This window comes from Bufo bufo, chromosome 4 (genome assembly GCF_905171765.1).
Source record: "Bufo bufo chromosome 4, aBufBuf1.1, whole genome shotgun sequence".
Classification (NCBI taxonomy): Eukaryota; Metazoa; Chordata; class Amphibia; order Anura; family Bufonidae; genus Bufo; species Bufo bufo.
The window spans coordinates 511,965,437-511,981,946 of NC_053392.1; the positions used below are offsets into that span (position 1 = coordinate 511,965,437).

The 16,510-nt window shown below is 41.6% G+C and overlaps 1 protein-coding gene across 1 annotated transcript in view; it reads left to right on the top strand.

The window, feature by feature from the left end:
• Positions 1-16,510, top strand: part of CFAP61 (cilia and flagella associated protein 61) — a 320,844-nt gene that overhangs the window by 293,466 nt on the left and 10,868 nt on the right. Inside the window, exon 26 of the mRNA XM_040429693.1 lies at positions 11,773-11,863. Coding sequence (XP_040285627.1) covers positions 11,773-11,863 — 91 coding nt within the window. The remainder of the gene's footprint in view (positions 1-11,772; positions 11,864-16,510) is intronic.

The following is a 16,510-nucleotide window of genomic DNA, read 5'->3' on the forward strand; positions in this document are numbered from 1 at the left end:
TATTAGGGCACAAAGTTAAAGTAGGATTCTTACAGCTAGACAGTTAAACCTTTGTGACAGATTGGCTGAATATTTTTAATAAAGACCAATTAAAAAAATATATATATTTTTTTTGCCAAAAATAATGCGATAATAAAAACTTGCCCCCCAAAAGTGTACATAGTCTTTAAGTTTTGTATGGGATGGGTACCTCTGCTTATCATATAGCTATAAGATTACACCAGAGATCTTTCTTTTCTATAGCTCTTATGAGCTAACTGATATAAATCTTGACTTACTGGAAATCTACAATTTGTAAATGTGTAGCTTCCATAAAGTCCTGAATAAAAGCTCATTTACATGGGGTAATCCTGATAATTGACTCGTGTAAGTGTTCGGTGATCGCATTTATCCGATGATCCCATCATTTATGCAGCACAAAAAATAATTTCTTCAGCAGCAGGTCGGCCTGTGTAAGCGGATGTACTGCCGAGATACAATATATATGTATGGGGACAACCAGTTGTAACGATCATTTATCCCCATACAGGCGCGATGATAGCGTCATGTAAATTAGCTAACGACTAATGAGCTAATGACTGGGAATAAACTTCTTAAAAACACTTCTTCCAGATATGCCTAGTAATATCTCCCATCTAAATAGATTTTAAGCATCGCTTATTTGCTCAGAACAAAACTCTGCGGTTTCATGATACAGATACAAAGCCATTTTCCATTAAATGAATATATTTGTTCTTTATGACATAATCATAACTGAGCTATTAGTGCAGTGAACAGCAGCATAAACATGAAATTCCTAGAAATGTGGGGCTTGTAATATAGTAATGGATGAAGAGATTGATAGAGAATATACAGAATGGGGTTAATTACATTCTCTCATTTGGCTACATTCAGCAGGGATTGTCTACCAAATGAGATTTTATTTCTAGCTCAGGTACAGACTAATTGACAGCACACCTGTCCCAGCACACCTGTCTGCTGCATGAGCCAACCTGCATACAGTGAGGAACAGAAGTATTTGAACACCCTGCGATTTTGCAAGTTCTCCCACTTAGAAATCATGGAGGGGTCTGAAATTTACATTGTAGGTGCATTCCCACTCTGAGAGACAGAATAAAAAAATAAAAAAAAGGAAATCACATTGTATGAATTTTTAAAGAATGTATTTGTCTTCCACTGCTGAACATAAGTATTTAACCACCTCAGCCCCTATGGCTTAAACACCCTGAAAGACCAGGCCACTTTTTACACTTCTGACCTACACTACTTTCACCGTTTATTGCTCGGTCATGCAACTTACCACCCAAATGAATTTTACCTCCTTTTCTTCTCACTAATAGAGCTTTCATTTGGTGGTATTTCATTGCTGCTGACATTTTTACTTTTTTTGTTATTAATCGAAATTTAAAGATTTTTTTGCAAAAAAATGACATTTTTCACTTTCAGTTGTAAAATTTTGCAAAAAAAACGACATCCATATATAAATTTTGCTCTAAATTTATTGTTCTACATGTCTTTGATAAAAAAAAAATGTTTGGGTAAAAAAAAAATGGTTTGGGTAAAAGTTATAGCGTTTACAAACTATGGTACAAAAATGTGAATTTCCGCTTTTTGAAGCAGCTCTGACTTTCTGAGCACCTGTCATGTTTCCTGAGGTTCTACAATGGCCAGACAGTACAAACACCCCACAAATGACCCCATTTAGGAAAGTAGACACCCTAAGGTATTCACTGATGGGCATAGTGAGTTCATAGAACTTTTTATTTTTTGTCACAAGTTAGTGGAAAATGATGATTTTTTTTTTTTCCTTACAAAGTCTCATATTCCACTAACTTGTGACAAAAAATAAAAAGTTCTATGAACTTACTATGCCCATCAGCGAATACCTTGGGGTGTCTTCTTTCCAAAATGGGGTCACTTGTGGGGTAGCTATACTGCCCTGGCATTCTAGGGGCCCAAATGTGTGGTAAGGAGTTTGAAATCAAATTCTGTAATAAATGGCCGGTGAAATCCAAAAGGTGCTCTTTGGAATGTGGGCCCCTTTGCCCACCTAGGCTGCAAAAAAGTGTCACACATGTGGTATCTCCGTATTCAGGAGAAGTTGGGGAATGTGTTTTGGGGTGTCATTTTACATATACCCATGCTGGGTGAGATAAATATCTTGGTCAAATGCCAACTTTGTATAAAAAAATGGGAAAAGTTGTCTTTTGCCAAGATATTTCTCTCACCCAGCATGGGTATATGTAAAATGACACCCCAAAACACATTCCCCAACTTCTCCTGAATACGGAGATACCAGATGTGTGACACTTTTTTGCAGCCTAGGTGGGCAAAGGGGCCCATATTCCAAAGAGCACCTTTCGGATTTCACTGGTCATTTTTACAGTATTTGATTTCAAACTCCTTACCACACATTTGGGCCCCTAGAATGCCAGGGCAGTATAACTACCCCACAAGTGACCCCATTTTGGAAAGAAGACACCCCAAGGTATTCGCTGATGGGCATAGTGAGTTCATGGAAGTTTTTATTTTTTGTCACAAGTTAGTGGAATATGAGACTTTGTAAGAAAAAAAAAAAAAAAAATCATCATTTTCCACTAACTTGTGACAAAAAATAAAAAATTCTAGGAACTCGCCATGCCCCTCAAGTAATACCTTGGGGTGTCTTCTTTCCAAAATGGGGTTACTTGTGGGGTAGTTATACTGCCCTGGCATTTTCCAGGGGCCCTAATGTGTTGTAAGTAGGTAAATGACCTGTGAAATCTGAAAGGTGCTCTTTGGAATGTGGGCCCCTTTGCCCACCTAGGCTGCAAAAAAGTGCCACACATGTGGTATCGCCGTATTCAGGAGAAGTTGGGGAATGTGTTTTGGGGTGTCATTTTACATATACCCATGCTGGGTGAGATAAATATCTTGGTCAAATGACAACTTTGTATAAAAAAATGGGAAAGTTGTCTTTTGCCAAGATATTTCTCTCACCCAGCATGGGTATATGTAAAATGACACCCCAAAACACATTCCCCAACTTCTCCTGAGTACGGAGATACCAGATGTGTGACACTTTTTTGCAGCCTAGATGCGCAAAGGGGCCCACATTCCTTTTATGAGGGTATTTTTAGACATTTGGATCCCAGACTTCTTCTCACGCTTTAGGGCCCCTAAAATGCCAGGGCAGTATAAATACCCCACATGTGACCCCATTTTGGAAAGAAGACACCCCAAGGTATTCAATGAGGGGCATGGCGAGTTCATAGAAATTTTTTTTTTTTGGCACAAGTTAGCGGAAATTGATATATTTTTTTTTTTTCTCACAAAGTCTCCCTTTTCCGCTAACTTGGGACAAAAATTTCAATCTTTCATGGACTCAATATGCCCCTCAAGGAATACCTGTGGGTGTCTTCTTTCCGAAATGGGGTCACATGTGGGGTATTTATACTGCCCTGGCATTCTAGGGGCCCTAAAGCGTGAGAAGAAGTCTGGAATATAAATGTCTAAAAATTTTTACGCATTTGGATTCCGTGAGGGGTATGGTGAGTTCATGTGAGATTTTATTTTTTGACACAAGTTAGTGGAATATGAGACTTTGTAAGAAAAAAATAATAATTTCCGCTAACTTGGGCCAAAAAAATGTCTGAATGGAGCCTTACAGAGGGGTGATCAATGACAGAGGGGTGATCAATGACAGGGGGGTGATCAATGACAGGGGGGTGATCAATGACAGGGGGGTGATCAATGACAGGGGGGTGATCAGGGAGTCTATATGGGGTGATCACCCCCCTGTCATTGATCACCCCCTATAAGGCTCCATTCAGATGTCCGTATGTGTTTTGCGGATCCGATCCATGTATCCGTGGATCCGTAAAAATCATACGGACATCTGAATGCAGCCTGACAGGGGGGGTGATCAATGACAGGGGGGGTGATCAATGACAGGGGGGTGATCAATGACAGGGGGGTAATCAATGACAGGGGGGTGATCAGGGAGTCTATATGGGGTGATCACCACAGTCATTGATCACGCCCCTGTAAGGCTCCATTCAGACGTCCGTATGTGTTTTGCGGATCCGATCCATCTATCAGTGGATCCGTAAAAATCATGCGGACATCTGAATGGAGCTTTACAGGGGGGTGATCAATGACAGGGGGGTGATCAGGGAGTCTATATGGGGTGATCACCACAGTCATTGATCACACCCCTGTAAGGCTCCATTCAGACGTCCGTATGCGTTTTGCGGATCCGATCCATCTATCAGTGGATCCGTAAAAATCATGCGGACATCTGAATGGATCTTACAGGGGGGTAATCAATGACAGGGGGGTGATCAGGGAGTCTATATGGGGTGATCACCACAGTCATTGATCACGCCCCTGTAAGGGTCCATTCAGACGTCCGTATGCGTTTTGCGGATCCGATCCATCTATCAGTGGATCCGTAAAAATCATGCGGACATCTGAATGGAGCTTTACAGGGGGGTGATCAATGACAGGGGGGTAATCAATGACAGGGGGGTGATCAGGGAGTCTATATGGGGTGATCAGGGGTGATCAAGGGTGAATAAGGGGTTAATAAGTGACAGGGGGGGGGGGTGTAGTGTAGTGGTGCTTGGTGCAACATATTACTGAGCTGCCTGTGTCCTCTGGTGGTCGATCCAAACAAAGGGGACCACCAGAGGACCAGGTAGCAGGTATATTAGACGCTGTTATTAAAACAGCGTCTAATATACCTGTTAGGGGTTAAAAAAATCACATCTCCAGCCTGCCAGCGAACGATCGCCGCTGGCAGGCTGGAGATCCACTCTCTTGCCTTCCGTTCCTGTGAGCGCGCGCGTTCACAGGAAATTTCGGCCATCGCGAGATGACGCGTATATGCGTCGCTGAGCGCAGGGCTGCCACCTCCGGAACGCGAATCTGCGTTAGGCGGTCCGGAGGTGGTTAAACACCTGAGAAAATCAGTGTTAATATTTGGTACAGAAGCAATTAGTTGCAATTATAGAGGTCAAACGTTTCCCGTAGTTCTTGACCAGGTTTGCACACACTGAAACAGGGATTTTAGCCCACTCCTCCAGCGGAAGGAGAAGAGCGCTCGCTGGCCCTGTCAATCAAGTGGAGGAGGGGGCGTTTTTTTAGACCGAGGATGCGGCGGCTACCAGCAAGTCCTCCCAACTTGCTGGTAGTGAAGAAATTTGCATATCACAAAAGTACTATTTTTAAAGAATTTAAAGCACAGCCAGAGGTAAGAGGGGTACACTGTATATGGACTCTGCGTACATTAGCAATTATATTAAGTCCAATACTGAAAATTGCTGTTTGGGGGGTGACAGAAGCCCTTTAAAGAGCTCAGACAGGTGCTACTAAGTTAGATTAATGAGTGGAGTAGAGGTGGACTTTTGAAAGGCACAGCAACAGGTCTTTGAGAGCCAGAATTCTTGCTGTTTCTCAGGTGTTCAAATACTTATGTTCAGCAGTGCAAGACAAAAATTCTTTAAAAATCATAAAATGTGATTTCCTGATTTTTATTTTATTTTTATTCTGTCTCTCAGAGTAGGAATGTGTATCTGCAGGACCTATATGATTTGTAACATTCTGTAGTAGTTTAACCTTTCAAGGCATAACTGTAACTGCACGTCATGGTGCGGTCTAAGTGTATAAAGCAGGCTCACGTGAGTCTGCTCCATAAGCGATGGGTGTCAGCTGTGTAATACAGCCAGCACCCAGCCGCAATTATTGGGACCAGTAATAACAAACAGTCAGGTCCATAAATATTGGGACATCGACACAATTCTAACATTTTTGCCTCTATACACCACCACAATGGATTTGAAATGGAACGGACAAGATGTGCTTTAACTGCAGACTGACAGCTTTAATTTGAGGGTATTTACATCCAAATCAGGTGAACGGTGTAGGAATTACAACAGTTTGCATATGTGCCTCCCACTTGTTAAGGGACCAAAAGTAATGGGACAGAATCATCATAAATCAAACTTTCACTTTTTAATACATGGTTGCAAATCCTTTGCAGTCAATTACAGCCTGAAGTCTGGAACGCATAGACCTCACCAGATGCTGGGTTTCATCCCTGGTGATGCTCTGCCAGGCCTCTACTGCAACTGTCTTTAGTTCCTGCTTGTTCTTGGGGCATTTTCCCTTTAGTTTTGTCTTTAGCAAGTGAAATGCATGCTCAATCGGATTCAGGTCAGATGATTGACTTGGCCATTGCATAACATTCCATTTCTTTCCCTTAAAAAAACTCTTTGGTTGCTTTTGCAGTATGCTTTGTGTCATTGTCCATCTGCACTGTGAAGCACCGTTCAATGAGTTCTGAAGCATTTGGCTGAATATGAGCAGATCATATTGCCTGAAACACTTCAGAATTAATCCTGCTGCTTTTGTCAGCAGTCACATCATCAATAAATACAAGAGAACAAGTTCCATTGGCAGCCATACATGGCCACGCCATGACACTACCACCACCATGCTTCACTGATGAGGTGGTATGCTTAGGATCATGAGCAGTTCCTTTCCTTGTCCATACTCTTCTCTTCCCATCACTCTGGTACAAGTTGATCTTGGTCTCATCTGTCCATAGGATGTTGTTCCAGAACTGTGAAGGCGTTTTTAGATGTTGTTTGGCAAACTCTAATCTGGCCTTCCTGTTTTTGAGGCTCACCAATGGTTTGCATCTTGTGGTGAACCCAATGGTTTGCATCTTGTGGTGAACCCTCTGTATTCACTCTGGTGAAGTCTTCTCTTGATTGTTGACTTTGACACACACACACCTACCTCCTGGAGAGTGTTCTTGATCTGGCCAACTGTTGTGAAGGGTGTTTTCTTCACCAGGGAAAGAATTCTTCAGTCATACACCAGTGGTTTTCTGTGGTCTTCCGGGTCTTTTGGTGTTGCTGAGCCCACCAATGCATTCCTTCTTTTTAAGAATGTTCCAAACAGTTGTTTTGTCCACGCCTAATGTTTTTGCTATCTCTCTGATGGGTTTGTTGTGTTTTTTCAGCCTAATGATGGCTTGCTTCACTGATAGTGACAGCTCTTTGGATCTCATCTTGAGAGTTGACATCAACAGATTCCAAATGCAAATAGCACACTTGAAATGAACTCTGGACCTTTTATCTGCTCATTGTAATTGGGATAATGAGGGAATAACACACACCTGGCCATGGAACAGCTGAGAAGCTAATTGTCCCATTACTTTTGGTCCCTTAACAAGTGGGAGGCACATATGCAAACTGTTGTAATCCCTACACCGTTCACCTGATTCGGATGCAAATACCCTCAAATTAAAGCTGACAGTCTGCAATTTAACCCCACAACCCCCCCCCCCCCCACACACACACACTTTCCATGTTTAAGTTATAGAATTTTAAACAATGCCATTAAAAAAATACAACTTGTCCCACAAAAAACAAGCTCTTATACCACAGAGATATTGAAAGAAGAAGCAGTATCCAAGCTTGACTAATGCTCCATTCGAATCAGGGACACAGGATCCCCATTCTCATGATCAGCAGAGGTCCCAGCGGTCAGACCCCAATCAGACACCTATAACCTATCCTGTGGTAACACAATGCTGTGTTCTACACAGATCTATAGATATAGACATGCATGGGCACATATTATATATTCACCACACATAATAGAGACAGCTGAACAAGCTTAATATGATTTGTTCACTTTAATATATTGTCCAGGATAATCTGTGTCTAGAAACCATATTAAGCCAAGAAGAGTTCGGTTTAATTCTATTTACTTAATTAGGAATAATTTAATCATTTATGGTGCAAAACCAGGGAATCATTTTATTGGGCTGCAGCTTAAAATATTAAGAACCGGTTTTACATACTTCATATTCTCTCTTTTTAATTAAAGGGCAGAACTATGGAAGATTAAAATGTTATTTATTCAGATAAGGTCGTAGTATTTAACAAGCGCATTAACAGCTCTGTCCATACTGTACAAAGTAGTTATAAAAACTTCTTCCATGGTACATTGCAGTAAAGCATGATAAACTCGAAGGATCAAGGTTGGGGTCTAGTGTAGAGGGGGTTTAATAGTTTTGATTAGCTCCTATTAATCCTAGTGTGTCATCTGCTGACCATTAAAACAAACAGCAATGGTGCATGTGGTCACCTCATTAAATGTATCCCCGTAAGTATGCATCCTGCTCTGTAGGGTCCCCCCATGCTTGTTCTGCTGGACTATTTTTGTAGGTATTTTTTATTTTTACTCTTCATGATATTATACAAATAAATATACACAGGTCTACAGCGCCCACACATTACAAACACACACAGCACTGCTACACATATACACCCACACAGCACTGCTGCATACATACACAGCTTTGACACACACACAGGACAACATCAGCATGGAGTTTGTATGGTCACCCTGTTTTTGTGAGTTTTCTCCCACACACCCATTGGGTACAGCAAGTTATGATGACGTCTGCTGAATATTTTGACGCTGTATAAGCGAGTAAAATATATAAAGTATTTTCTTTTGCAGCTGCTGCTTGACTTTGAGTACTGCTACTAAGGCTACTTTCACACTAGCAGCAGGACGGATCCGACAGGCTGTTCATCCTGTTGTATCCGTCCTGCCGCTATTTTGCCGTGCCGCTGCTCCGGCGCAGAACGGCAGTGCGCGGTGAGAGGCCGCCGGACTAAAAAGTCGGACATGCAGTACTTTGAGTCCGGCTGCGCTGGAGCTCTGCCCCCCCGTCCCCATTATAGTCAATGGGGACGGAGCGGCAGTCCGGCGGCACGGCGAAACAGCGGCAGGAAGGATCCGACAGGGTGAACAGCCTGTCGGATCCGTCCTGCCGCTAGTGTGAAAGTAGCCTAAGCTAAGTTGTAACCAGGATACCAAAGTTCTTCTCTTGTTCTGTTATCCTCATGTACTGTATAACATTTAATATAAATGCACATAGATTTCTGTTTAGGCGCACGGTGTGCTGGAGATGGACCTATTTCATGACAAGACTTGTTCCTCATCATTAATTATTTGCATCTTCCAGCAGCGCAGGTGATATCGTAGACGGCGCAGAACAATAATAAATCTTCCCCTTAGTCTTTTTCTTTTGTTGTGTAGATATATTATTATACTCTATTTTCCCACATTACAGTACTTTCATGATGTTAAATGGGTTTTCTGGGTGTTTAATAATGCTGACCTATCCTCAGGATAGGTCATCAATATCTGATTGGTGGGGGTCCGACACCCGGGATCCCCACTGATCAGCTGTTCGAAGAGGCTGCAGAGCTCTGGTGACTGCTGAGGCCTCTCCCGACACCAATGACATATTGAGCCTGGGCTGCAATACCAAGCATGGCCACTATACAATGTATGGCAATGTGCTTGGTATGCTGTGTAGAGTCTGCATAGCTCACTGGGAGAGCAGCCGCCTCTTCATAAGCTGATTGGCAGGGGTGTCAGGTGTTGGTCCCCACGATCAGATTTTGAAGGCCTATCCTTGGGATAAGCCATCAATATCACACTTCCAAAAACCTCCTATAAAGGGCTTATGCCATGATTGATGTACAAAATGAAAATCAGGCATCATAGAGTACATGACAATACCTTTCTAACAAAGCTAGAACCAGCCCTGTACCTCACATGGATCTAGAGATCTCCACATTCATTGCTCCAATTGCTCTGCTAGATTTATGTCAGGCTGCAACTCAGAGCGAGTGTCCTTTCTGCAGCAGCTCTTTTCCTTTAATGGGATTCTGTCACCTCATTTTAGCTTATAGAGCTGCGGACATGCACGGCTAAATCGCCGCTAGCATGTCTGCAATATACCTGTCCCATAAAGCGGTGTCCTTTTATTGTGTTTAAAAAATGATTTTATAGATATGTAAATGAGCCTGGTAAGGTGCCCAAGGGGCTGTACTAAGCTTTTTTGAGCCCAGCCACACCCCCTGTGAAGGAGCCCAGCACCGCATGCGTCCTCCGAATCTCCTCCTTTTTTCACAGTTAGATTGCTGTAATCGCGCGATGTGCGAGCTCGCGCAGTTCCCTCCCTGAGGTTGATGCCAGCACAGGGAAGGAACACTATACCGTCACTGCGCATGCGCGAGCTCGCGCATCGCGAGATTACGGCAATCTGTGAAGAAAGGAGGAGATTCAGAGGACGCAGGCGGTGCTGGGCTCCTTCACAGGCACCAAGGTTAGTACAGCCCCTTGGGCACCTTACCCGGCTCACTTACATATCTATAAAATCATTTTTTAAACACAAAAAAGGACACTGTTTTATGGGACAGGTATATTGCGGACATGCTAGTGGTGATCTAGCCGTGCATGTCCGCAGCTCTTTAAGCTAAAACGAGGTGACAGATTCCCTTTAACCACCAGATTTTTAACAGAAGCCATGGCTGGTGACAGTTGAAGATTTAAACTGAGCACGTGCAACCATCTCAGTGAGGTGGACAAGAAATAAGAAAGAACAAACAGCAGGTGGCGCTCTACAGATACATTTTATTGAATAACTCAATGGCTATACAAAATCTTTAGTTACATGCAATTCCAAAAATATTCAGATCCAGGTGCTGGTTTGAAAAAGGTACAAAATGTTTTGTGGGACAATCCCATTTCCGCTAGATAACTTACTTCAGTCATCACTGTTACCTCCGTCTCTGTTGTTGGAGTTGTTAGGTTTCTACAGGTTCTCATATAGATGGGAAAATTCTCCTAAGCCAACCTAAGTAACCCGAAGACTTGATGGAAATGTTATGCTATGTTTTGCATTATGTAACAGAAAAGGCTGAGTATGAGAGGCAGGAGATCTGTGCAGCAGAATTTGCTCATTCATATTCACCCAGCCATCCCCACAGAAGGGGTTATAACTTATCCTCTTGCTAATTAGACCTCTTGTATATTTACATGGTCTCTAATAAATTCTGTTGTTTTATCTGTTAATTGAGAGTTTTGCATGTACAGAACTTGAAGGATGTTATTTGCAAGTAAATATCTTATGATTTACCAAATGGTAGTTGGGTTGTTTTTGAGGCGCCTACTGAATACTGATTTATCACTTTGTCATTTACATTGGAAAAAGACAAATAAATCTGCCTCATTATGACCAAAAAGTGGAAAGGATGATCCCTATGTGAGAGTTGTATCTCACATGGTTTTGCTATAACTGTCTGCATGACCATCAGACGGGACCTGTGGTTACAGAACTGGAACCCTACATGTTTGTACATGAATTATCATACTTATATAATGGTTAGCTGGCACAAAACAAGAAAGTTGGGAATTAGAGAAGCAGTGCGGGCGCTGTACGGCAACACTATGGTGGCCTGTTTTTTCTGTCGTGTATTAATCCGCAGACCTTAATGCTGAACAACATTTGTGTCATTGTCTACACAAATTTAATTTTGTTTATGCACCAGTTCAGTTAATCCCACAATCTGCTTTTCTCAAATGAGACCGGATAATGGAGACATGGTCCCTCACAGGTCTTCAGGCTTTTAAATTCTGATAAAATCAGGATTCTTCACTGGGTCTTTCTACAGCTCTGAATTAAGCCACTTTAAATGTAATTACCAGAGCTGGCTGTACATCAGGAACATCCATTAAAAAAATTGATTGACCATGCTGTTATAGGGAGGCATTTTATGAACAAATGATCCTGATGGGCCCTGAGCTGTAAATTATGAAAGCAAAAAAAAAGGGGGGAAAAATCAGGTAAATACTTTATTAGCTGTTAATGAGAGGTTCACTGGATGACTCAATTTCTTCTTCTTTTGAAAACAGCTACTTCATGGAAGCGTGGTGCATGGCCATCTATCACGATCGCTTTATTGATTTCCAGCAAGAGGTGCACGAAATCCTGGCGTCCAAGAAAGTAAGAAAAATCACTAATATCTCCTTTTCTCTAAGAGGCGCAACTTTGTCTTAGTGCTTCACAGCTCGTTAGGACAGGCCACTTTGTTCTGGATTATGTGAGCCTGCAGCAATATGTATTAGCCCGAAACTAATGTAATTATATATGGACTTTGCTGTGAGATGGATAAACTCACAGAGTGGATGTTTTTGATGTATTCCCTATAGCAGGAGACACTGCAGGAGAGAAAATTCAACTTGCATGCAATTGTATATTGTTAGGCAGTGATTCTTAAAAATATAATAACCAATGGAGCCCTAAAATAGCTAAAGGCCTGTTGAAGAGCCTTCACCTTTAATAGATCCCATCCCTCTCAGCAGCTGTTCAAGTAATCACCTAATAATGATAATGGTGCCAAAGAATGCGCTGCATCGGTGTGTCCGTGACCCCATTCTTTTGCCATTTATCCTTATCACTATTGATTTGGGCCCTGTGTGCCTCCATAAGCCCTCATGGGCATAAATAGCCAATGTGATAATGGAAATGAAATGGGGAAAATGAGCTCCTGTCTAGGGTAGATTGAGGTAGGGTTGTGTGAGCACCTCTCGGTATTACCAGTATTATGTGAATGTAGAGGATGGGCAAAGCAGGAAGTTCATGAGGTGCAATTTCAGCCAATACCTGCCGAGCAGGAAGTGATGTCAGAAAAGGGGTGTCATTTTGGTTACTGTACAGACCAGTCAAATACAGCCATTTTGTTATTTCCTTTGCTGATGACGGCTTATAATGTATAGAAGCTTGGAAACTTCCATTTAAGGGATTTGAGTGAAAGAATGAATAACCCCAGTATGTTAAATTACCCATCTAGTTTCATTTCAGGAAAATTTGCCAGGAATATCACATTAAATAGCTTTTGTTAAGAGAACAAGGGCATCTACAAGGTGCCCATAAAGTATGTATAACATGTGCACCTACTATACAACACCTAGACTAAGTTTGGGGACTGCAAACTGTTATGGTGGCAATAAACATGTGGCTTCAGCCATGGCTGCTGCATCGTGGTTCTTCTAATTGCTGACTAAAGTTGGCCATAGACATTAGATAGAAGTTGGTTGATGGTTGAACAGCAGTTCAACAAACAAACATCTGGTGAACGTTCCTGTCACAGACACGGCAATACACATTTACTCCATATTGGCCATTATAGTTGTTCAAACTGGCCATACACGTTCAATGAAACCTGGCGATGGACGAAAGATCTTTCTGGGAATGTTCTTGCAAAGAAAGATCTTTTGTACAAGAATCATCTTCCTTTGAACAAAAGATCTTTCATCCAACTATCAGATGAAAATATTAAACATGGCCCACTTCTTTTCAAATGAAAATAAGTTTGTTTGTTAAATTTTAACCAACGAACATGTGTTTTGGTTGAAATCGTCCATTTAGATCAACTTTAGACTAGTTTGTATGGCAACCTTAATAGTGCCAATTCCAAGTGTGGCCCTGCGACCCACAGCTCATGCCGCACCTGTAATAGGACTCTTATGCTTTTAACCAGCTGAATTTATTTACCTGCTCTTCACATAAAGTTGTGTTATACCGTGTACTAACCTCATGACGGATAGACTTTATAATATCATGTGATTAAATTATGGCCATGCTCTTCTATAACGTTTATATAAGTCTGAATTTGTTTCCAAATTATTTTTAAGTCAGTCTTTTTTTTTTTTTTTGTGGTGATGGACCTTTAAATATTCAGCAAGAACAGAGAATAAAAATCTAGAAAAATGGACCAATTTGGCACCCATTTGTCACAATAAAGCCTAGGGGTCATTAGTATAGAGTTACGTGTGCTTATTCCTAAATGGAAATCATCATTAGGCGGAGAGCTGTACGGCTTTTAGCAGTAATTAAGGTTTCTGAAATGTTTTCCAGTGTGAAAACGAAAATATGTCATCAGAGCCAATTGAAGACATTGCTGGCAGATTTAGGTGAAGTCGCATGATGATTTATTGCCGGAATGAATCCATTGCTACCTGTTGCACAGATGACAAGGTGATGGAGAAGGCTGTAGCCCGGTCCAAGCAGCATTAGCATTTTTAGAAGTATGCCAGCTTCACATTGGCATGGCACTCTTTCCTGCATGAGAAACATAGCGGGCAGAGAATATCTTTTCTGCTTATAGCTAAACATCATGTCCATAGTGGTAGCAATCTAACTCAAAGGAATCAAAAAGGTGAATATTTTGGCAAAAAATCATACCCCATAAAGATAAAAATGCCATGACTGTCAGGGTGCTTTTTTTTCTTCAAAGAAATAATGTAGATTATATGCATAATTATTCGGATGTCAAAATACTGAAAATGTGCCAAGAATCCGACCATGCCACCATGGACTGAAAAACATACACTCACCTAAAGAATTATTAGGAACACCTGTTCTATTTCTCATTAATGCAATTATCTAGTCAACCAATCACATGGCAGTTGCTTCAATGCATTTAGGGGTGTGGTCCTGGTCAAGACAATCTCCTGAACTCCAAACTGAATGTCAGAATGGGAAAGAAAGGTGATTTAAGCAATTTTGAGCGTGGCATGGTTGTTGGTGCCAGACGGGTCGGTCTGAGTATTTCACAATCTGCTCAGTTACTGGGATTTTCACGCACAACCATTTCTAGGGTTTACAAAGAATGGTGTGAAAAGGGAAAAACATCAAGTATGCGGCAGTCCTGTGGGCAAAAATGCCTTGTGGATGCTAGAGGTCAGAGGAGAATGGGCCGACTGATTCAAGCTGATAGAAGAGCAACGTTGACTGAAATAACCACTCGTTACAACCGAGGTATGCAGCAAAGCATTTGTGAAGCCACAACACGCACAACCTTGAGGCGGATGGGCTACAACAGCAGAAGACCCCACCAGGTACCACTCATCTCCACTACAAATAGGAAAAAGAGGCTACAATTTGCACGAGCTTACCAAAATTGGACTGTTGAAGACTGGAAAAATGTTGCCTGGTCTGATGAGTCTCGATTTCTGTTGAGACATTCAAATGGTAGAGTCCGAATTTGGCGTAAACAGAATGAGAACATGTATCCATCCTCTGATGGCTACTTCCAGCAGATTAATGCACCATGTCACAAAGCTCGAATCATTTCAAATTGGTTTCTTGAACATGACAATGAGTTCACTGTACTAAAATGCCCCCCACAGTCACCAGATCTCAACCCAATAGAGCATCTTTGGGATGTGGTGGAATGGGAGCTTCGTGCCCTAGATGTGCATCCCTCAAATCTCCATCAACTGCAAGATGCTATCCTATCAATATGGGCCAACATTTCTAAGGAATGCTATCAGCACCTTGTTGAATCAATGCCACGTAGAATTAAGGCAGTTCTGAAGGCAAAAGGGGGTCCAACACCGTATTAGTATGGTGTTCCTAATAATTCTTTAGGTGAGTGTATATAACAACTGGATTGAATTTAAAAACTCACCTCTATTAGGAAGAGCAGGAGGCCTCTACAAAGATTGGCTGATACACTGTTGGACTCAGCTTGTATTACATAGTCACCCATACATTTTGATAGGTGCCATGTGATGTAAAATTTCTCATGCTTAGCTGATGGTTGCTCCCCTGGTGAGAACAGCTGAAACCTGATAAGGTCCTTGTTTAGAAACAGGGTTGTCCAGATGAGACAACCCCTCAACCCCTTTAAGTGGTTAACCCCAGCAAATTTTTGTGTGTGTGGGCAAGGGGGGCTACATTTTCATTTTACCGTCCCCACATTGAGTCATAAACCTGTACACACAGATATAGATATAGTTTTATATATATTTATATTTTTTTCAAAACTTTATTCAACTGATTTTTACTTTTTATTTTAGTCCCTTTAAGAGAACTAAAACTGTGATTGTTCAATTGCTTGTACTATTCCCAGCAATACTTCTGTATGGCTGTGAATCACAATTTCACCGGCATTCTGTTACACCCTGCCTGAGGGTGTAATAGGAGCCGTGATATGGCAGCATGAAGACCTTTAGAAAGCTCTTGGCTGCAACAACAACTGATCAACAGCCTGCAAATATGTCACAGGGTTACTAATCGGAGGACAGAGAGAGGGCGAAGCCTATATCCAACTGTTCATATGCCACATTGTGGCATCTGAGGGCTTCAACATCTGGGATCAGTTATTATGAATGCAGCTATGTAAACCTGCCATGTATGCAGTGGGCTTAGCTCGAGAGGGCTTTAGCAATTAATGACATACATGTACGTTCATTCGTTGCTATGTGGTTAAAGTGGCTGTTTTTTCTATTATTATGGTAAAAATATTTTAGTACTATTTCTTTACAGCGCTAGGGTTCTGGATTCAACTCGAGGGAAACATTGGCATGGATAAGGAATTTAAGATCGTGGATAGTGTGTGGTGACAATGTCTGTAAAGTGCTGTGGAACATATAACCAATAGAAATAAATGAACAAATAAAATATTTGTATATAGTTTAACTGGAGCGTTGGAGGTGCCACGCAGCTCAACTCAAATGGACCAGCAGACATGGTAGAACATGCCTGTTTGAGGTTATGTTTTTGCTGTTATTCATCAGTTGGGAATTCAATGCAGTATACCCTATGTGTCTGTAATATTTAAAGCACTGAAGGTAGTCATTGAGA